Here is a 24,158-nt window from a genome sequence, read left to right on the forward strand (position 1 = left end):
ACTTTCATATTTATATCCATAACAATTTGACGCCTTAAATCAATGCATGAAACTATATATTTCACGGTTAAAAGGTGGTAATAGTGTCATTTCTGATGTGATACTAAATATTTGACCGATGCATGTGAAAATATAAAAGTTTAGGTATGAGAGATATAAATACATAAGAATTGTGTGCTGCATATGTAAATGCCCCGATAAAAAATCCATAAATAAGTTAATCACCAATTCATTTGCCAGCAATAACTTATTATAGAATTCCCTTCCGTTAAATCTTAACTTCTAATTAATATTCAATTCTTTTACTTTAAAAGAAAAGGTTCTATGAAGATTCATTCTGCATGTATACCTAAGTATAATGCATCCACTTCCTCCCTCTTGTTGTGCAGAAATTTTCCCAAGGCATGAAAAAGAGTAAGTGTTTCATCCTTTGCGAATGGAAAGCGCGAACTAAAGTTGACTTCCCTTCGCTCAATAAGTCCTGTAAACGGTGATAACCTAGATCCATCTGAGTCAAATCTGTCATTGGTTTCCATCAGAGTTGATGTAGTACAGCTGAGCAAATTATATGGCCTTAAGAAGTAGTACTGTAAGGATGTTATTGCATTTCTTATGTCACCACCACTAGCCTTAGCTATCAGATCAATCTGTTCGGGAATCACATCACACTTCTCTTCTTTGCATAACATGGAAAGAACTTTTTTGATGGAATTTACTGTAAGAGGATTGAAAGCAACCTACAAAAGAATGTTTGAGAAATTTATAAAGAACATTACATTTCCAAACTATTAATAATGTCATAGCTTGAGAATATCTGCTTCATGTAAAGTCACTTAGATTTTACCTTGTGAGCACCAGCTCTCTCAAGAAATGACACAAGCTCTTCATTGTGCCTTGTTGAATTATCACCAAGCCCAACTTTATGATATTCTGTTATCAATATAACGACTGGAAGTTGAGCAGAATCACTGACAGTAGTTAAGCATTTCTTTAATCTCCCAAAAGCAACTCTTCCATTTGTGATAGGGAGATCATCAATTACAACAATAGCTTGCTTCCTTGATGCTCCAGCATTGCTAGGACAAAGCAAGGAATACTTTCCCATCTTTTCTACAAAGGCTTCAAACTCATCTAACTTTGACATATACTTGAGACCTAAAAAGTACATAATCAGTTGGGAATAGAAATAGACTATTTGAAACCATTGAAAAGAAAAATTATCGCTTTTAAGTGCAAATATTGATCGTAAGTCCTAATCTAAAAAAGAAAGTCAAAGTTTAATAAACCATTTGGAAGATATCAAAAATCTACTATGCTTGGTGAGTAGTGAATAAGTCAAGCCAGAGATGTCACGACCCAGCCGGAAGCATGAAATTAAGCAAGACGAGAATGGACAGTCCGACAATAGAAATTCTCCGCTATTCTATTTCTACCACTAACCATTTAATATTCAAAAATTCATAAAAAAACCACTTAAAAAGCAATTAAATTAACAAGTAGAAGCTTTTATCTTTCTAGTTGTTGTTCTCTTATATTGTACACATTAGCTTATTTTCTATTCATCTTGTTTAAAAGCTTAAAACCTAAAAAAAATCATTAAATCCACACAATGAGTTATTTAAAGATAACCCAGGAGTAATCACACTTCTAAATTACATTAAGGAAGAGAAAACAATATGCATGCTGATCTTTCATATTTCTACAAAAAAACAAATAATAATCTAATATGTGAATAATAATTATCAAATAAAAATAATCTAAACTTCTATATGTCTTAACTTTACTTTTACTTTATACTCTTAACATACACATCTATCTATTTGAAGATCACCGTCAAAACAACCTAAGACATCCTTGCTCGATATTATCCCGTCGACATAGTAATTAGTGATCTAAATATCATATATATCTGAGGCGGAAAAAAACTTGCTCGCTCCTGAACGATAATATCGTGTCGGCACAGCATTTAGTGACCTAAACATCACAATTATATAGGTGGTAATCTCTCTACTCGTCCCTGACTGATATTCTCTCGTCGACGCAGCGATTGGTGATCATATCACAATTGGTTGTGGTGGTAAAAAAAATAACTACGCGTGCTGGTGAACTGGCATCCCTCGTCTATACCATTGGAGTGTAAACTCTTAACATGCATGTACAAGCATTCATATATAAATTATTTCATTTTTCATAACATATGTTCTTCTGAGATATCTTCATTCATTTACTAACATGCATATTTATTCAAATGTGTAACTATTTATCATGCATAATATTTTCATCACGTCTATCTTGCATATCATAGATAGCTTTTGTGCAGATCTTTTATATATTTTCTATCATTCATATCCTTCTATATCTAACAATATAAAAAATTTATTGTAATATAAATCTAACTAAGGTAGAGCATACATGTGGTCAACATACATTTTGAAATAAAAAAAGATTATTAAATTTAAAAATATAACTACACGCCTGAATCCTGAATGACTCTCTTTTCCTTGAATTCTCTTTTTCTTATTCTTCAAGTAACACTTGTTGCACCCATAATCATTGATTTAAATTCATTATATTAATGTCGACTTAATAGCATCTTAATTAGTTAAACATAACATTTAATATAAATAAAATGCACAAAATTTAGCGGACCTTACCGAACTTTACTCAAGTTGATCTTCCTCCTCCCTCGTCTCAAACATTTCAACTATTTCTTCTCCTTCCAAGTTGGACTTCAACAACTTAATTTTGGTTTAATTAAACATATTGTTAATATATAATATGTATATTAGATTCATTAAAAAAATATACTTAAACCACAACTCATCTTTGTCTTCGACTACATAAATTAGAGCTTAGCTCTCCACTTCATACTCGCGATTCTTTCTTTTCCCTTGTACAAGAAGTTCATGTCACCTTAGCCATATAAATTCAAGACATTAATATCTTCAACTCAAATTTCAAATGCTCTTAAAAATAACATATAAACAATATTCGAACCTGCACCATTTCTATACAATAAAATCACATGAATAAGCTAGTTGCAGTGATTTAAACATATATATATATATATATATATATATAATTTCTATAAAATAACTTAATTAAAAAATTAAAATATTTAAAATGTCTAGGTTGAAAGCAAAATCACACACAAGCACCTTCTTCTCCCTCTTCCGCTGCGTTCGGTCACGGTGAGCGCAACTCCAAAGTCACATGCCCTTCCTCCTTTCTCCCGCAAACTAGTTGATTGGCCTATTTCTTTGCTCACGCAAGATGAGTTGCTCGGCCTCAACTGAGGCTACCCCTTCCTCCATACGAGAGCACGACGTTGTTGCCTCCTTGACTAGTTTTCGTCTCCCTCTTCGTTTGGAAACACAGACGTCTCCACCTTCCATCGGCGTCGATAACCACGCAAGCACCAGCTTTTACAATTGTATAAGGTGGTAACCTGTCTACGGCGTCGACAACACTAGTCAATAATTAATATTTTTTTATTGTTATTAATAAATTTCAGTTATTACAATCTCCCCTCCATGTAAAAATTTCATCTTCGAAATTCATGAACTTCGAACAAGCTAAACTTTATGTAGATGAAATATAAAACGATAACAAAAATTTATTTCTTGTTAATTGTTAATTAAACCATAAATGAGAAATCTAACATCTCAGAAAAAATCATTCAATTAATAATCCCAAAAAATCTGAATCATAACAATATAGCTAACACAACACTTGGCTTCTAAAATGAAAATACATAACAACACTCAATACTAGATAACCAACGTGACACTTAAATGACAAATCACTCCATCAAACTCTATGCTTAAGCATCCATAGCAACATGATCTTCAGAGCCTTGATTAGTTAGAGAATAAACTCTTGGTCGAATGTTCTTCCTTGGTCGCTCCTCACGAGTTACAAGATTGACTTTTATCATTCTTTGTTGAACACTAATAAAAGCAAACTCCTCCTGAAAATTCATCTGAGTTGAATCCTTTCCCAAGTTAGCATCTGAAGTAGATTTTTTAGTTGAATTAGGACAATTTTTGATAAAATGTCCAGGCATCTACTCTTCTGTGGCCGATATTCTCCTGTTGGCACATCAATTGGTGATCATATCACAATTTTTTTGGGCGGGAGAAAAACAACTACCACGTGGGCGCACTGGCATCCCATGTATGTATCATGAGGGACTGAACTCCTCTTAACATGCACATAGAAGCATTCATATATAAACTATTTCATTTTTTATAACATACATTATTTTGATATATTTTCATTCATCTACTGATATGCATACTTTCTCTAATGTGCAACTATTTATAATGAATATATTTCCTATCATATCTATCATGCATATCATGCATCTCTCATTCATATTTTTTTATTTAATAATATGAAGAATTTATTGTCATATAAATCTAACTAAACTAGAGCATACTTGCAATCAACATACATTTTGAAATAAAGAAGATTACTAAAATTTAAAAATATAATTACTCATCTAAATCCATTATGACTTTCTCTTTCCTTGATTTCATTATTCTTCAACTAACACTTGTTGCCCCCTTAATCATTGATTTAAATTCATTATATTAATGTCTACTTAATAGCATCTTAATTAATTAAACATGACATTTAATATAAATAAAATACACAAACTCTTACCTTATCAAAAATTACTCAGGTTGATCTCCCTTCTCCCTTAGCTTGCACACTTCACCTACTTTTTCTCCTTCTAAGCTGAACTTCTACATCTTAGTTCTTATTTAATTAATCATATTGTTAATATTTTAATACATAATATTTATATTAGATTCATTAATTAAAATATAATGAAACCCTAACTCACCTTTGTCTTCAAGTACATAAATTAGAGCTTGACTTTACACAACACAGTCACGATTCTTTCCTTTCCCTCGAACAGAAAGTTCGCGTCACCTTACCCCTATAAATTTAAGGCTTTAATATCTTTGATTCAAATTAAAAATGCCTATAAATGCATATATATATAAAAGCCCAAAAAGGCTAATCTATTAAATGGAAAGAAAGATACAAATACAGAGTGTGGGAGGGCCCAAGCATGGCACCCTGCCCGCACAAAAATCACAAATGATTCTAAAACTAAAAAAAATAGAAAAATACATTAGATACTTAAATAAAAAACCTAACAATGTCAAAATACATAGTATCAGGTGGCTAGAGAGCGACCCAATTTGGTCATGTCTCTGTCTCTAGTTCTAGAGAAGGAACAAGCTAATGAGTTGGTAAGATGATTATCATTGCCAGTAGTAAACAATGTATCATCCAATATATTCTCAAACTAAAGTCAGCCTCCATTCTTCTTCTTCCTCCTGGAATAGACATATCATTCCTCTTCCGAAGAATCAGTCTGATGGGGTGGTACAGCTGAAGCAGAAGAAATACCAACCGTAGTACCCACAATAGATTCTAGTATATGTGAAGTATGATTTGCCTCTACACCAGATATTTCCAGAAGAAGTGCAACTACAACTCTCCTGATTATCAGTCTGAACACTATCATTTGTAGGCAATAGTCTGTCAGTATTGTTTTTTTATGGGGTTTTAAGGTGTCAGCATCACATCACTCGCAGTAACAGTAACAACAATATCATGGGGGGTCCTCAGGGGCAACAGACACCTTCTGTCTAGTAGTATCCTCCCCAGGTGGAACTAAAATGTCTAGAGCAGCGGGGTTAGACCCATCCTTATTCACTTGAACCATAGATTTCAAATTTGGATGAAACTTGTGGCAATTATCAAGGACATGACCAAACATCATACAGTGGGTACAATATGGGGGTTGTGCTCCATGACGATTTGTTGTCAATAACAATTATTGGTTGTGCCCAGCCAGACTTCAGTAACATCAGGTAAAGTAATATCCCTTTAAACAAGTATTCTGACCACCGAGGGTCTGGTTAGGTTGAAAGTATGCGGAACTAGCTTCAAAGGATTCCCAATGATGGCCCCAATAGAGTAGAGAACCTGATGGTAAAAAAAATGCAGTTTGAGACCAGGTAAACTAAATCATACCAGGACAGTGGGAGATTCATGATTTGAGTCGAAATCAGGAGACCACTTAAGTAATTTCATTATTTTATCTGCGATATTAAGATATTTCCTGGAAAAAATTTTGGTGTAGTCTTCAATCACTGTTAGTTGGATCAACGCTTGTCTCTAATCCATGAGTCTCACTTTCCACTTATCTACTAGTTTATGATCATCACTCTTTCTGATAACATCCATAGGAAAGTGTCCCCACTGAAATTTTCCAATAAGAGCAAACTTGAATTTTTACGTCATGGTAGAAATTTCTGATTCAGAGAAAAAGATTGTTGTTTTTTCACATTTCCAACTTTCCTTCTTAACAAAAGGGCAATCATCTGTACCCTCGCGACATTTCTTATAGCTTGAGAGAATACCACCGCGAACTTCATCTAAGAAAAACCCACCACGTGGGCAAAGGAGACTTTGTCTGGCTCAACCAAAGAAGAAGTCAGCGCCATCACAATAAGGAGAGTTGTCAGCGTTAAACTACAACGAAGTTGCTGACATAAAGAGTCGACAGAGAGAGGAGTTATCAGGTGCAGTCACAGCAGAAGAAAGCAACGTCGAAAATCTAACTTGAGGGGGCAGACGCAGAAAGCGCCTGCGAGAGAACGAAACTGCAACGAGAGACGGCGACGCTGACGCTGATGTAGACGTCATACGACGAAGCGAGAGTCGACGATGCGAGGTCCTTTCCTTCGAGCAGTAGAATCAATTGTGACCAAAATCGTCATCGGAAGCCCTAGCAGAGCTCTCGACCGAAATCGCCATATCTATGTGCATAACTATCTATCTGACCAATTTAGAAAGCCATTTAATTTACACACACACACACACACACACACACATATATATATATACACACACACACACACACACAAAGACACACACCTCACATACACTTGTGGGCACAACTGTTGGCAATCTTTCTACTGCAGCACTATCACGTCATTCGAATAAGCAACAATCTTCGGATGAGGAATGGCAGGTCTACACTTCCAAGAGAAAGAAGAAGAATGAAGATCTATTTGCTCTAAGGAATCTAATGGATAATACTCTGGTAACTTCGGGCAATGGTACACACCTCACCAATCTGTTAGTTGATTCATTTCCGAGAACTAGAGGCAGAGGCAGAATTAAAATAGGTCGACCTGATTGATCGTATATGTAGCATCTACTTTTGGTTTTTAAGTTTCTTTTTTTTTCTTTTTGTGTATGTTGTACCGTATGGGTTGGGTGCATATTTAGGTCCACTCATACAACCTATCTGTTCCTTTTTTAGTTCAATAAATTTGCCTTGTGTTTTATATATATATATATATATATATATATATATATATATATATATGTCCTTATGATGTCTATAGATGCTCTGCTAGGGTTTGGCAATTCTCCAGCGATTTCTTCTTCATTCTTTTCATCTCCCCTCCGATTTGATGATTAAGTCGAATGTCGAGGTCGTCGCCGAAGGGCGTGGGGGCCTCAGCGATTCATCCGTCTTCTTCCCTCAGTCAATTCATGATGCAATAAACAATGGTGGTGAGCTTCCCTTCATCAAACGCGATCGAAGGAAGAGCGAGAAACCCGCACTTTTCCTCTCCGAGGCTGAAACCCTGGATTTAGCATCTTCATGTCGAATTGTGCTGGAAGGGAAATTTCTTTATAGGCATCCCCAAATGGAGGTGATTCGCAAGGAGTTTGCAAGCATGAGCCTAGTTGGCGATTGGCAGGTCAGTTTATTGGATGATCGTTAGTTCTTATAAAGTTGCACACTGAGGAGGATTATACGCGCATTTTCGCTCGTAGGGTGATGCGTATTGAGAACCGTAACATGAAAATTCTCAAATGGCTCGTTGATTTCGATCCCGGGTCTGAGCCGCCCATCATTCCCGTCTAAATTGCCTTCCCGTGTCTGAAATATCACCTGTTTAAACGAGAAATTCTCTTTTCTCTTGCGTCTATGTACGAGAGGCCTTTGAAAATGGACTCTCATACTGTTTTTCACACTTGACCATCTAATGCTAGGGTACTCATCGAGCGGAACATTACTTTGGGAGCACCAGAGGAGGTTTGGGTGGGCTTGGCTCACAATGGCTATTGGCAGCAAGTTGTGGCTGAACAACATCCTCCCTATTGCACATCTCGTCATCTGTTTGGGCACTCTCTTACACACTATTTTCAAGTTCACCCTAAATTGTGACCTAAGGTTGGCAAACCACCGGTTGAAGCTGGGACTTGCATATACTCTATCTCCCACTATCTTCATTATTGTATTTGATTATATTTCTCGTTTGTTGAATAATTTACAGATGGAACTTCCATATACTCAATACTCTAACAAATCCAAAATTCTGGTTAGCCATTTGGCTTATGCTGACGATGCTATAATTTTTACCAAAGCTGCCATTCACAAGGTGGGGGATGCTCTTGACTCTTTCACTGCCATTTCGGGTTTGGAATTCAATAAATTGAACTATCATTTTTATGTTGGTAAAGCTGTCAAGAAGGATGTGGTCACATTTATAGCAAATTATTTAGGTTGCTCTAAGGCTTCCCTTCCCTTAAGTACCTTGGTGTTGATATTTGAAGGGGGAGGAGGAAGCAAACAAAAATGGATGCTTTTGTAGATAAAATTAAAAAGAAGATTGGTAATTGGAAAAATAAAACTCTCTCTAATGGTGGTAGAATCACTCTGTTGAAAAGTGTTCTTTGCAACGTCCCACTTTATGGATTCTAAGTTCTGAAAATGAAAAAAAGTTCCCAACTCTCCATGGAAAGATGTTCTAATAAAATTTTATGGGCTGGCGGGAGATCAAAGAAAATTTGGGTCTCTTGAGCTAAGGTGTGTAAACCTCTTACCGCTGATGGGCTGGTTTCAAGGAGCTTAAGCATATCACTCATATTAATATGATTAAACTCTGGGTTAAATTTCGGAAGAATTACTCTCTGTGGGCTATCTTTCCGTACTTTAAGTACTGTAATTTTTCTCATCCATCTACAGTGGGGTGGAGTGTGGGGGACTCTCGAATATGGAAAGCTCTCCTTCAGACCACAGTAGCGAAACAATTCATTTTTTGGGAGTTCGATAGAGATGATATTTCTCTTTGGCATGATCATAGGTTTGATCCCTCTCACTCCACTCCTAATATAAATGTTGTTATTTTTGATTTTTGGGAAAATGGTAATTGGAATCTCACTTTACTCTGAGAAGCTGTTGGTATGGAAGCTTATCCCATCTCTAAAATTCCTTTTGATAACTCTAAAGCAGATTTGTCGACTCTTACAAATAGAGGGAATTGCTCTGCTGTGAAATCCATTCACTTTCCCTCCATCGCTTTCGGGAATGGGCTTGAGGTAGAGTGATTTGGGGCAGACCGTTTCATCCCCTATTTTGTACCAAAATTAGAAGTAGAATGGGCTTTGCGAAATCCATTCTACAACTTTCATCCCTTATTTTGTAACAATTTATGCCCAAGGGCTAATATAATGGGTTGATTGTATATATATATATATATATTAAAAAAGCCCAAGGGCTAATATATTAGAAAGGAGTGGTACAAAAATGGTTTGATGAGAGGGCCAAGGTAGGAACCCAAACTACCAGGTATACAACTCACACCAAAATCTTAAGAAAAAAAAGTACATATATACCCAAAACCATAATTATAAACTAGGCATGAAGTCTCTACATCAAAATCTCCAAACAGAGCAAAATTCACAAGCCGTTTGGAAGTAGTAGTTGGATCGGTGAGAGCTATAAATGCCAAACAGATGAAAAAAATATTTGTTGAGATCTTCAAAACTCTGATAGGGAGCCTTCTTCCCAGGCAAAATTCATAAACCGTTTCAGTTGGGGCACCCCAAGATGCATGTGTAGGCTGGCCAAAAGACGACGACGCAGTTGCAAAACATATGGAAGAAAAACTTTTTGCCCCAAGAGTTGGAAGAATGGGAGAGCGAAAAGTTGGAGTAATTAATTTACCAAGAAAGGACCCACAAAAACACCTGTAAAATTCGCAAATCAAAACACATAATGGGAGCTTGAGTACGACACAATGTATCCTTACCTCTTACCTCTGGTTCTAGGTAGGGAACTTGCTAACAAATGGTTAAGTTTCTTGTCATTACCCAAAGCAGCCAAGGTATCATCCATCATGTGTTGTGCCTAGCCAGACTTCTGTGATATTAGGTAAAGTGATCTCTTTCAGCAAGTATTCTGACAACAGAAGTCCTGAATAGATTTAAGGTTGGTAGATCTAGCTTCATAGGATTCTCAAGTATGGCCCTAACAAAGTGGAGAACCTGATGATTAAATAGATGGAACTTGAGACCAGGTAAACTAAATCATACGGATACAGTGGAAGGTTCATAATTTGGGTCAAAATCAGGAGACCATTTGAGCAACATCATTAACTTTCCTGCAATATTAAGATATTTCCTATAAAAAATTTGAGTGTAGTTTTCAGTCATGGTTAACTGAATCAACACATGCCTCCCATCAAGAAGTCTCATTTTCCACTTTCCTAGCTTTCCACTTTCCTACTACATTGATACATTCAAAACTCTTTCTGATAACTTCCATTGAGAGGTGCCCCAACTGAAATTTTACAACGAGAGCGAACTTGCATTTCTCAGCCAAAGTTGAAATTTCTAAATCAGAGAAAAAGAGAATTGCTTTCCCAGTCTTCCTACTCACCTTCTTAACAAACGGTCAGTCACATATATCATCACAACAATCCTTATAACTCAACGGGAAGAGAACAGCAGACTCCACCGGATAGTTACCTAGCACGTGGGCGAAAGAGGCTTTGTCGGGTTCAGCCAAAAAAGGAGGGATCGCACCCATCAAAGCAGGGAAAACAGACCGAAAGAAGAAGGCTAGGGTGGCAACGAAACCTGAACCTGCTACTACGCTCCCCTTCCCTTTTTCTTCGAGTACAACGAGGTACCGAGAACAGCAGGTGATGCGATCAAGCGAGAGGTTGGGGCTCAAAGAGGCGACAAAATAATCAACGCGATTCCCCCTCCCTTCCTCTTCGAGGACTATCAGTCGACGAACGGCTGTGGTTACCCGAACAACCATGAAGTCACTGGAGAAAACCCTAGCAGAGCGACAATGGACATGGTGGTTTTTTTTAAAATAACTTTAATATATATATATATATATGATTTTTATTAAATAACTTAATTAAAATATTTGATATATTAAAACTCACCTAATGTCTAGATTAAAAGGAAAATCACGCACGGGCGCCTTTTTCTTCCTCATTTTCCTTTGTATTCGGATGCGGCGAGCGCAACTTCAAAGCTAGATGACCTCCCTTCTTTCTCATGCAAACAAGTAGCCTTCCTTCCTCTCCACGAGACGCAAGAGTCGCCGACTTCCTTCCATTCCAGAGAATGTAAGCCGAAAGATGTTTCTTCCTCTCTTTCCTTCTCCACAGGTTGGCTAGGGCATGCAGGATTCTTAACTGAAAATCAGTCATCTTCCTCACCATCTCCACACTCAATCTCTCGCTCTCACTCGATTTTGTTGGTTCGAAAGGGGATGGGGTATACAACTCTTAAGTTGTAACGGAAGATTTGCTTCTGTTTGATTATTAACATTTTTTCATTCTTATTATTAAATTTCATTTATTACAAGAGACATGAAACGAAAGACCTCTATCTCTTTCGCATCTTACCTCACCAAGTCTTTCAATCAAAAGCAAAGCTCAATCACTACAGAATGTAATAATTTACCAAGTTAAACTGATATTGGCATTGCAGAACCATTCAATTACAAGGAGCTTCATTTACACATGCATTTACTTGTGCCAAGTTGCAAGCGCAAAGCAAAGTGATGTTTCCGCCTATGATCACATCCGTCAATGCTTTATATTATTTGATTATGCTTTCTGAGACAGCAAAATCAGTCTAAGAGGTTTCGGTTAACCGCAGGATGGCTATCGAAAAATTTAGCCCCATGTTATCAAAATGCTCGTTGTTATTATTGATCTTATCAATTGGTGACCAGTTTTTATAAGCTGATATATTTAACAATTCCAACACAAATGATTGCATTGACGTGGCAACTCTCGATCCGGGATTCCAAAATCCAGCAAACCTCCCGATGCCACAGAATCAGGGGAGTGTCGCCATCAGGAGAAGGCAGAACCGGTTAAATTCATTTCGTTATCAAATTCAGAGATATATTTTGCCTATTATAACTTATTTCATATTTGTTTACTTCTACTTTGGGTTTCTTTCTAACAGAAGACTATTTATATGTTTGATTTTTCTGTCTCGAGGACTTTAGCTTCATTTTGAGTATTTTAGAGATTGTAATCTTAGTTTTCTATCAAGGAGAGTTGTATCACCCTCCTTTTAAAAGGGGTATGCATGTAGCTAGTGTATGAACAATGGTGAATCTCCTTGTCACCCATACATCGTCATTTCTCTTCACTGCTTTCAATTGAGACTACTGCCGAATGACACCCATCCCCGTCCAAACGCCATCGACCACTCACATTCTCATTTCACCACTATTTCCCAATCACTCCCGCTAAATCCGCATCGTAAACATCTTCTAGGAACTCTTCAACAATTTCCTTTGGTATCAGGCCCGACAAATCCTAATTTTATTAGGGATTTTTTATCTTTTGCTCCCAAATGAGGATTTTTTATCTTTTGCTCCCAAATGAAAATTTCAAATAACCTAATCTACCATCCCTTTAAAAAAAATCTCCCACAAGACCATAACCATTCCTAACTCTAATCCAATATTTTAAAAAACCAATCAGTATAACTCCACCAAAAATTCATCTTGATACTAACAACCAATACTTAAGCCCCCAACCAACCTTAATGTATAGTCCTATGTCCACCAAAACCCTAATTGGGAGAAAATGATAAAATGCCGCATAGGAGAACATTGAAAGACGTATCCAAAAACTTATTATGGAGAATATGCAAGCGGAAAATCCTTTAACTGTAACAGAGGTTTAACGAGTTTGATAGGAGACAGCCTAGTTAGGTCACCCATAGTCACAATAGTGACTCGCCAGATTGATAGGTGGAAGTGAATCCCTTCAACAATAATTTTTTTTGTCGACAAGCAATCAATATCCCGCCGATTTAGCATAGAATATAAAAGGATACGTCTGAATGTTAGAATGAAGATTGACTTGCCGAATTTTGAGTTGAAGGATGTTGCACAAGATTCGAACGCTTCATCGAGTGATTCTAGATAGTGGAACAAAAAATTTTTTGAGTATAAGAATGGTCCAACCGACAAAAAGATAACTACTATTAAGTTAAAGAAGAATGTTTCTTTGTGATGGAAAAACCTAAAACATATTCAACGAGACGGGAAGAGTAAGATCAACTAATCTTAAGATGAAAAGGGAGCACAAATACCTTCCCCCACATTAGAGATAAAACATGTTCATAAAACTTTACAACTTATACCATAAACACTTCTATGAAGGAGTACAAAGCTAAATTTAATCAACTCATGCCAAAATGTAAGTTGGTGGAACTCAAAGAGCACATAACGACGAGATATCTTAGAGGACTGAAGCCAACTCTAAGTAATGTGGTGCAACTATGGCCACATTGGTATTTACTCGATGCACTAGTTCTACTTTTAAAGGTCAAGAAACAAGAATGTCACCACGTGGTTGTCACGCCTTTTAGGCTCAGTTCAATCCTAGGATAAGCAGCAAGAGTACACCCAACGAAATATCGAAGCCAACTTCGCATAATAAGAATCAAAATAGAGTAGAGAAATAAAGTAGACCATCAACACTCTCAAATCTGTCCCAGTTAGAAAGTATTTCAATTTTCACAACTTCAAGCATATTGCCTTTATTTGCTCAAAAAAGGGTGATTTCTTCCACTGAGTAAGGAGTGGTGAAAAAAAATGACAGTGACAAAGGAGACAATAAAAAAAGAGAGACATAAAAGAAGAGTATCAGCTTTCAGCCGACGATATAGAGTGCTAGTAATTCAATGGGTCTGTTAGATTGAGCCTATGATAGAAGCACCACTAGAATTAGCATTGGTTGTCTTAGACACGTGACAACTCCAACTAAGTGGATTTCAGGATTGCATGGCCTATAGCCTACCTTCTCAGTTGTCACAGATTTAGGAGGCTATAAAGTCCCAATTCAGTTAATCGAGGGAAAGAAAATGAGAAACTGAAGGAGAAGTGAGGAGTCGAGCAGTTAAAGGAGGGAGAGGAATCGAATAGCCAGGAAGCCAAAGAGGGGGGTTTGAAGGGAGAGGGTCGGGAAGCCAAATGGATACTTTCGTGCATAAATTCACATATAGGGGGGACGGTAGAGGCGAATTTACTTACCTGAGAGTCGAGCAAGCAGCATCGAGGGAGGCGGAGGAGGGCTCTTGGAATTGTGTGGGCTTCAGTAGTTGTCGTGAGTGCAACTATGGCAAAGAGAAGGGTGTGGGCAGACGGCTTCAACCGAGCCCTAACAAAAAAGGTAACGCTGCAGTTGAGCAAAAGAAAAGGCAAGTGGGGGAGAAGATTCTTCGTGGGAGCCGAGTCGGGCCGAGTCTTTGGGAGAGGTAAGGGTTTTAATTAAATTTGGGATTTAACCTGGAGAAGTTTCACTTTGAATCGAGAAAAGGTTGTGGTGGTAAAAATAGAGTATTTTATTAAATTAATAAAATTACTATAAAAACTAATTTCAATGACTAAACCTAAAGTACAAGTATTGAAAATCTTAATTAAATAATATAATAATATTTGTTAATTGATAATTAAATTGTTAATAATAATAATAATAATAAAATTTAGTAACTTGAATATTTTATAGGTAATAACTCGGAAGTGGTGATAAATACTAAAAGCAAAGAAAATCATCAGTGATTAAGGTAAGTACTTGCACTTTCAATCTATAGTAATATTTTGCTTTTTCACGATTTTTATGAATTAGTAGATAATGATATTTGCACAAACTTTATCTTGATTTATATATTTTCCTTAGTCAGATTGTTAGAAATGTTTGTAGTTACATAATATCATGCATGTTATATATAGTTTGTTGAATTGAATTCGACAAGCACATGAATGATATATTTATATTGATTGTTTATTTATGCATGAGCAATTATTATAAAGTCACCCCTTAATAATACTAGTAGAGAAACACTAAGATACATGTGCATGTATATGAAAAATGATATTAATATTGATGTGTCTTACTTAACATAAAATTTTAGACAGCACTTTTGTGACAGTTGTACAAAATAATATGATATTGATATGCAATTGATACATTAATATTCTTTAATTAGCATCAAAAATTTTATTTATTTATTAAAATATTTAACTGACATGCATATTATTTTTCTTCTCTTGCATTAGTGCAGTTCAGGAGTACAAGTATTTACTGAACAAACAATTCAAGTTAATTAAATTCATTAAAAGAAGAGCGATAGAAGAAAAAATACTTACAGAAGACACGGACAACTAGTAACGAAGTAATTTTAAATATATTTTTTTAATTTATATATTTTGAGGCTTTCATCTGCAAAATATTATTTTTTACAGAATAAATATCAAAAAATTAATTCTCATTGTTAGACCATTTGTTCCTGTCTTGATTAATTCAAAGCCCAGAAGGGTCGTGACAAAAGTGGTATCAGAGAAAGTTTAGATTTAACTAATAAAATTTTGATGAAAGATGCAATATGAAAATTATAAGAAATTCTAATAGTTATAAAAAATAAAGTTAACTCAATTAATAATTATACAATTATACATTTGTCATCTTCACCGATAGCAAATCAATGAAACAGTAAACGATCTGCAATGGAATACTAGCTACCATAACCCTAGTTATTTATAGATTTAATAGTCATATACATATATATCAATAGTATTTTTTGATTAACTTTTTATTATATATTTAATTTATTATTAACTAATAACTATTTTAATATTAACATGATGGAATTCTTATGTTTGATCTGACAGCTTTCGATTTTTCTCAATTATTTATATAATTGTTAAATGGTTTAATATTATGAGTTGTTCTTTAATATTAGTTCATTAAAATTTCTTTTGTTGTCATTTCAAACTATTTTTTCTATCTTAGAATTTATCTTGTGAAAATAAATCTATATGAGTGATGGCCGCATATTGGGGGATAGAAGGGTGACAAAAGGGAAGCAAGGAAGGTTAGTGTGCAGGTAGTGTGGCAATATGCAGGGTTGGGGAAGTGGAAAATGGTTTATGGGGAGATAGTCACCACCTTGGAGCAAGATAGAGTCGGAGAATCGCACGTCCTCGGATAAAGCACTATGAAGAAAGAAACGTCGACAGCGAGAAATTTGAAATCAACAAAACTAAAACCCCTAAACAGAGAAGATAGAATATATATAATAATATATAGCTAAGGGGGGAATGCCCCTCCTTTTGGGTGATAACTTCAACAAGAAAAAGGACTGGTCGGCCCCTCGCGAACCAAGATTTAACCGGTTCAGCCCTCCCACCAATTTAGCCCCATGTGCCAATCAGGATTGGGAGAGCTTCGACTTCATTAGTTGAAGCTTTAGGTTCCTCGTAGTACAGAGTAAAATCAGATAAATTGAAAGTAGCAGAAATATTAAAGTCACTCAAACAGTCAATCTTAAGATGTCACTCAGCTTCTTCAGGATCCTGAAAGTTGCATCTGCTCTAGGCTTGAGCTTCCCGAAAGCTCCCACTTGAAACCTCTCTTTCTTCACTTTTGACAGGAAAGTGGAAAATGATTTATGGGGATATAGTCACCACCTTGAAACAAGATAAAGCCGAAGAATCACATGTCCTAGGATAAAGCCCTATGAAGGGAGAAACGCCAACGGCAAGAAATTTGAAATCAGCAAAACTAAGAAACCTAAACAGAGAACATAGAATATATAAAGTAATAGATAGCTGAGGGAGGAAGGGCCCTCCTTTTGGGCGATAACTTCAACTAGGAAAAGGACTAACCGGCCCCTCACAAACCGAGACTTAACCGGTTCAACCCTCCAGCCAGTTTAGCCCACGCGCCGTCCGGATTGGGAGAGCTTCGACTTTATTAGTTGAAACTTTTGGTTCCTCGTAGAACGGAGTAAAATCAGCTACATTGAAAGTAGTAAAAATATTAAAGTCCCTTAAAAAGTCGATTTTAAGACCTTGTCATTCAGCTTCTTCAGGATTCTGAATGTTCCATTTGCTCTAGGCTTGAGTTTCCCGAAAGCTCCCACTGGAAACCTCTCTTTCTTCAGTCAAATCCACATCGCGTACCCTTCTTGAAAAATCACATTTTTCCTACATTTATTTGTTTGTGTTTGGTACTTGTGGTTCTGCCTAGTGATCTCCTTCCCAATATCCTCGTAGAACTTCTAAATCTCATGCACTTGATCCTCAGCATCCTCACTAATCTCTGATATCGGGAAGAGAGGTACTAAGTGAACTGAAGAGAGCAAGTTACGACGTGCAAAATCTCAATTGGGGAGCATGCCGTAGTCTGACTCATGGATATGTTGTAAGCAAACTCGACTTAAGCCAGAATCAAATCCCACAGTTTAATATTCTTTCCCACAAAACACTTCAGAAGGTTCCCTGGGCTCCTGTTCACTACCTCTGTGTGAGAATTCGTCTGTGGGTGAGCTGCTAAACTAAATTGAAACATAGTGCTTAGCTTCCCTCATAGGGTCTTCAAGAAGTGACTCAGAAACTTGACATCCCTGTCAAAAGTGATGGTCCTAGGTATGCCGTGTAAGTCACATAGCCTCCCTAAAGTACAAATCAACAAAATGTGATGCATCCAACATCCTGTGGAAGGGTACAAAATGTGTCGTCTTCGAGAATCAATCCACAAGAACTATCATGGAATCCTTGTTCTATTGTTTTCTTGGGAGACTCACCGCAAAATCCATATGAACCTTTGGTGCAGACAATGTGGTGCATAGTCCTACATTATGTTCCTTGATTTTGCCCTGTGAGAAATCAGACATTGAATGACGTTTCACTTCACGTCTCTCATTAGTGGGGACCAAAAAAAGTGTTCTCTCACAAGTGTGATAGTCTTGTCCTAGCCAAAGTGTCCTGCGAGTCCACCGTGGCTTTGTTAAATAATGGATTCCCTCAACAAACACAAAGAGGTACACAACTTATTACAGTATAAAATAACCATTAGCTCTATGGTACTATTCATCGGCTTCTTCTGACACTGCACAAAGATTTTCCTGAAATTCTTGTTTGTCCCATACAGTTCCTTCACTAACTCAAAGCCTACGATCCGACTTTTTGCATCACAGTAATCAGCAAGTGAAGATGGCTCAGCGCGTCTGTTACACGGTTCTGGCTCCCCATCTTGAACTTAAGCGTGAACTGGAAAGATGCTAAGAACTCCATATAAGACGCATGCCAGTCTTTCAGTTTGTTCTACCTGTTCAAAAATTTCAAAGCCTCATAATCCGTGAACAAAGTGAACTTGCTCGTCAGTAGGCAGTGGCCCCAATGATCAGAAGCTCTCAAAATACATAGAACCTCTAGTTGAATGTCGAATATTTCTCGCTATTCATTCAGCTTCTCAATGAAGAAGGTTATGAAGTAGCCTCCCTAGCTCAATATTACTTCTAAACCCACGTTGAATGCATCACAAGGCAACTAGAATAGTTGAACAAAATCTGGTACTACCAAAGCAGGTGCTCAGGTCACCTCTTTCACAGTGTGGAAATTTATCTGAGCTACATCTGTCCATTTGAATGTCTCTTTTTTCAAAAGCTATATCAAGGAAGTCATTATGGTATTGAAGCTCCTGATGAATCGCTTCTAAAATAATGTTATTTCGAGAAACCAACTTAACTCAATGAAAAACTATGGTGCGGTCTAGCTCACAATGGTCTTGATTTTTGTAGGATCCATCTTAATGTTTGCACTAGACATGATATAACCCAAAAAAACATGTTTTATCAGAAAGTGACACTTTGGATGGGCATATAGCTTTCTGATTGTAAAACCTTGAAGACCATCCTCAAGTGTTGTAATTGTTTCGCCTCGGATCTGTTGTATACCAGAATGTCGTCAAAGTACACCACAAATTTCCTCATGTGAGCCTAGAATACCTAATTCCCCATGAACGTGTTGGGGGAAATGGACAATTCGAAAGGCATAACTATCCACTCTATAATCCATCTTGGGTCTTGAAAGCGGTCTTCCACTCGTCCCCTAGTCTCATTCAGATCTAGTGGTACCCGTTGCATAAGTCATCCTTCGAAAAGATAATGACTCCGAGCAAATGATCCAAGAGTCATCCAAGCAAGGTTTGAAGAACTGGTACTTGATAATAACCTTTTTTATGGAACTATTGTCAATGCACATTCTCCATAATCCGTCTTTTTTGGGTACCATCAAGGTGTGGAATAGCACATGGACCAGCACTCTTTCTAACCAAAACTTTCGCAACGAGATCCTATACATGTAGTCTGAACTCCTTGTAATCTACAGGTCTCAATCTTTAGGGAAATCGATTTTGTAACATTCATCCGGGTATGATATCTATGGTATGTTGAATGTCCTTCAATCGCTACAATCCCTCTAGAAGACTTTCAGTCATCACATCTTAGAAGTCACATGGCAGTGGTTGCATACGTGTTAGTATCTCAATCTCCTCTTCAATTCCCTTTAGTAGGACCAACATCATTGCCACTAGAGCATCTTGAACCGACTGCTGGAAGTGGCTCTCGGAACTACCGTCTCCTCTCTGATGTCTACAGCTCTCGCATCCTTCACGGGTAAAAGTATGATGTGCCTCATATTTTTTTTTCATAATAAGTATTCTTAAAGCCGTCGTATTGGGTCTTGTGACCAAACTGTCATGGCCTTCCCAACAAAATATGGCATGTGTCCACAGGGAACATCGCATCTCACTTGCTCCTTTAGTTGATTCTCAATAAAAAATTCAACCTAGCACCTTTAATCCATGGGTATGTCGTTTCCACTTTTCAACCATGTAAAAGAGAGGTTGAAACTTGTTGTAGTGAGCTTCTGGAACGAAATTAAATGGTATGAATTCTTCTTCCTCGCTATTCTAGACTTTCATTTCCTTCCTGTTACTTTCATAATAATATTTGTCTCATTTTTTATACTTTTTCTCGTTTTGGGTAGCCATCAAAGGCGTTGATTTTGTGTCGAACATGTCGTAATTGTTTTTGTGAGCTTCACAAAAATATATTTTGGCACAAAATCAAGGAGAAAATGTAAGATTTGAAGTGAAAAGAAAGGTGAAAAGCGAAATTTGTGATTTCAGAAAGGCAAATTCATGCAGAAAAGCTCTTTTGAGATATGTTTTGGCAAGTAATATACATTTTTAGAGTTAATGAATGTTATGAGCTAAACTTTATGAAATCATATGTTGACTACAAGCCTCAGGTTGTCAATACGAGGCAAGAAGCTCAAGACGAGCGTGTAAGCACTCGTCGTAGGGCTACTCCGTCAAGTTAGGTGAAATAATCTTCTACCAATTTAAGAAAAAATAATCTTCTATAGATTTTCATATGATTTATATTTTAACACAGATGCATTTAGAATTTTCTGCATACTTTGTATGAATACCTGTAATTGAATGATGAATGCATATTTACATTTTCTATGACACGTAATCTACGAACAAACTATGTTACGTATGACTATGTTAATAATATGAATTCTCCGCAAGTATTAATTTATTGTTTCATGCTTATGATACATGTAATGTCTTATAAATGTTTGATACAGTAATGATGATTTAATTTTCACAAAGAATATTAGATGTAGACTATTACATGAGAGTTTGCAAGTACACTATATAGAGATGTAATATTCCGACTGTTTATATTTATATGGGGACGAAACTCTTAGAATCGTTGGGATTAGGCGGTGATAGAATATTAAGAAACTGTGGGTATTAAGGAGTATCGATAACTGCTATGTTGGAAGAAGTCTTACATTTATTGATAGTTTATATGACATTTGCAGTAGGGTGACGACCCATAATAAAAGAACATGAAAATAGTTAAATCACATATATTAAACAAACAAAATTATTATGATATGACCTCTATGAAATGGCATTGTTATGATAATATACTATAAGCATGATTTTAATTTAGTTATGAAAATAGTTGAACCATATACATTAAGCAAACTAAATGTTATACTACAGTTTTAATTTTTATACTATTTGTATCCGCTTTATTTTCATGTCTTCTATTATGCTAGCATGTTATGACTTATGTGTATACATGTACAGTTTCATACAAGCATGTACGATAGATTTGGGAGCTTGTATTTTTATTATAATGAATTTAGCAGTTCCGCATAATTTTCATGTTTTGGATATATGATTTTCATGCTTCCTAATATATATATGAATGAATTATGAAATGCAATATATCATGTATGTTACAATGATCTAGTTAAATTAATTCATCACTCACTGGGTCCTAATTATAAAATCAGGATGAGTGCTGGTGAGAATTGGTTTAACCAATTTGTCAGCCTCTATCAAACAACTCTCTTAAAAGATCCACTCACTTCTCCTGATGCCGCCTACGACACCACCATTTTGGCTTCTCCATCCAGTACAAACGTCACCAATAATACTTTTCTTTCATCTAGGCAGGTCATGCTATCTAGTGTCTTCTCTATCCTCATTAGCCAGTTCTCTTCTTCAATTGGATCTTCAGTTCCCTTTATCAATAGATGCGGATGTTAAAATATCTTCAGTTATTTGTCCAGAGCAACTGTACCACTTTTCATAAGCTACGGTATGGATTCTTGAATCACCTGAGGCATTACCGTTGTCAATTGGGTGAGGACATGCATGTTCATTTTAATAGTAGGTTGTATTTCTTTATTTTCTATCGGATTTTCTTCTTCCAATATTTCAGGTGTATTACTATGCCTGAATGGATAATAATTATTACTATAAGATTTTTTTTTAATTTTAAAATTTTCTTATAATCATCATGATGTCATAAATTAATCTTAAATTTTGTATTCCGATACCACTTTGGTTAGAACCCGACCCGATGCTTGGAATTAACCAATACGGAAACAGACGATCAACTAATGTGAATTAAATTTTCTATATTAAGTTAATATTTAACAGTTGAAGTGCCACTATTTGGAATAAATTAAAATAATATATATATAAAATAATCTTGTTACTAGTTGTCTGTTTTTTCTATAAAACGTTATCTCTTCTAACGCTCATCGTTAATCACTTAATTAATCTAAAATATTAGTTTAAAACAATAATGAGTTAAATGAGCTAGTGAATACTCATTTTTAAATTACAACAATACAAGAAAAAAGAAAATAAAATGCCTACCAGTTAAAATTTTTAATAAATCAATATTAAAATTTTTAATGTTATCAATGATTCTTATTATATCAATATCATTTTATATATGTACAACCCTCACACGAGTACCGTCTAAAAGTTTGTATCAATTAAAGTAATTCAATACCAACATCATTTTCATTATACGAGCATGGGTACCTTAGTGTTCTTCTATCAGTACCATCAGTGAGTGACTTCATCATATTCAGTCATGCACAAGCATTCTATCAAAATCATTATTTCCTGAAAATATATTTCACTCTCATTTGTGTATCAGACAATATATTTATAAATCATTTAAATAATGTTGTGCACATATTATTCATATAATATGAACATAATATTCACTAGAATTTAAAATCATGAGCTTGCAATAATTTCAATATAACTAAAGATAGTACCAATAAATGCATTTAGTCTAAAAGAAGCAAAATATCATCATAGTATAAAAAATGAGTACTCACCTCGATGATAGACGATTTACTTTGTCTTAACTTTTATTATTTTGATCAAGTTATCACATACAAAATATAAAATATTCAATCATCACTTACTTTAGTTTTAATTTAATTATAAATTATTGATGTATCGCACTATTTTAATAATCACTTACATGAGTTTTAATTTAATTATAAAATATCATCATAGTATAAGGAATGAGTGCTCACCTCAATGATAAATGATTTACTTTGTCTTAACTTGTATTATTTTTATCAAGTTATCACATACAAAATATAAATATCCAATCATCACTTGAGTTTTAATTTAATTATAACTTTAAGTTTAATTATTGTAATCAAAATTAATTTCAAATAATATTATTAACTTATCCAAAAATACTTCTAGAATAAATTGAATGAAATGCACCTAAGTTAAATGCTTAAATAATAAAATTATATATGTGTGTGTGTGTGTGACATATAGTGTATTAAATAACTTAATAAATTTACATTTCTTTTTGTTTGAAAACCCTACTCTGGCAAGTGATCGCCCCTCCCTTTCTTCTTCGAGCATGAAGATCCTTCCTTAACCCACGTCTCGGCTCAATTCTTACTCTCACCGCTGCCACTAGCAGCCGACCAACACTATCCTTTGCCCGTTGCCACCCCTATCGTTGAACCCAGATAGCAGCAGCTACAGCTCGACACCAGTTTTTTGCTTGTCGCCCGTCGCCGCCACCCGTCTACAAATAATGCTTTGTGTTGGTTTAAGCAAGAAAAATATCGTATACATCATGAGCGGCAGAGCTTAATATTGGTGCATATGTGGATCCAACCATTATATAAAAATGTATACGTTTTTTCTTTAAAAAAATAAAAAAAAAAACTCAACCAAACTTGTTTTATATTTTTTGCTTTTAAAAACATATAAGGCTTTGTTGTTGTTATTGTGTTGTTTTAAAAAACATATAAGTCATAAGAAAACCAAAGACGAATTCTAGAAATAGAAAAAAAACATTAAAAAAAATAGAGTAAAACAATTAAAAATAAAAAACAAAAGGTTATCCCAAACCGACTTTAAGAAAATAATATTTTTTAATATATATTGGTGATTTCTTATTATTTGTCTCCTAATTGTTCATTATATTTGTCAACTAATTATAAAATTATTTTAAACTAATTTCATTCACTCTCTTTTATATTAAACAAGCCGGCTCGCACTAGCTCAAGCTCAAACCAAGGGCGGCTCGAGCTCGACTCCATTCGTCACTTTTACACCCCTAACTGA

General features: G+C 35.6%; 1 protein-coding gene across 1 annotated transcript in view; it reads right to left on the minus strand.

The window, feature by feature from the left end:
* The window catches only part of LOC110032532 (cell cycle checkpoint protein RAD17), a 101,192-nt gene that overhangs the window by 30,465 nt on the left and 46,569 nt on the right, over window positions 1-24,158 (minus strand). The window contains exons 7-8 of the mRNA XM_020736192.1: window positions 845-1,155; window positions 350-737 (exon numbers count right to left, since the gene is read on the minus strand). Coding sequence (XP_020591851.1) covers window positions 350-737; window positions 845-1,155 — 699 coding nt within the window. The remainder of the gene's footprint in view (window positions 1-349; window positions 738-844; window positions 1,156-24,158) is intronic.

This window comes from Phalaenopsis equestris, unplaced genomic scaffold (genome assembly GCF_001263595.1).
Source record: "Phalaenopsis equestris unplaced genomic scaffold, ASM126359v1 Scaffold000964, whole genome shotgun sequence".
NCBI lineage: Eukaryota > Viridiplantae > Streptophyta > Magnoliopsida > Asparagales > Orchidaceae > Phalaenopsis > Phalaenopsis equestris.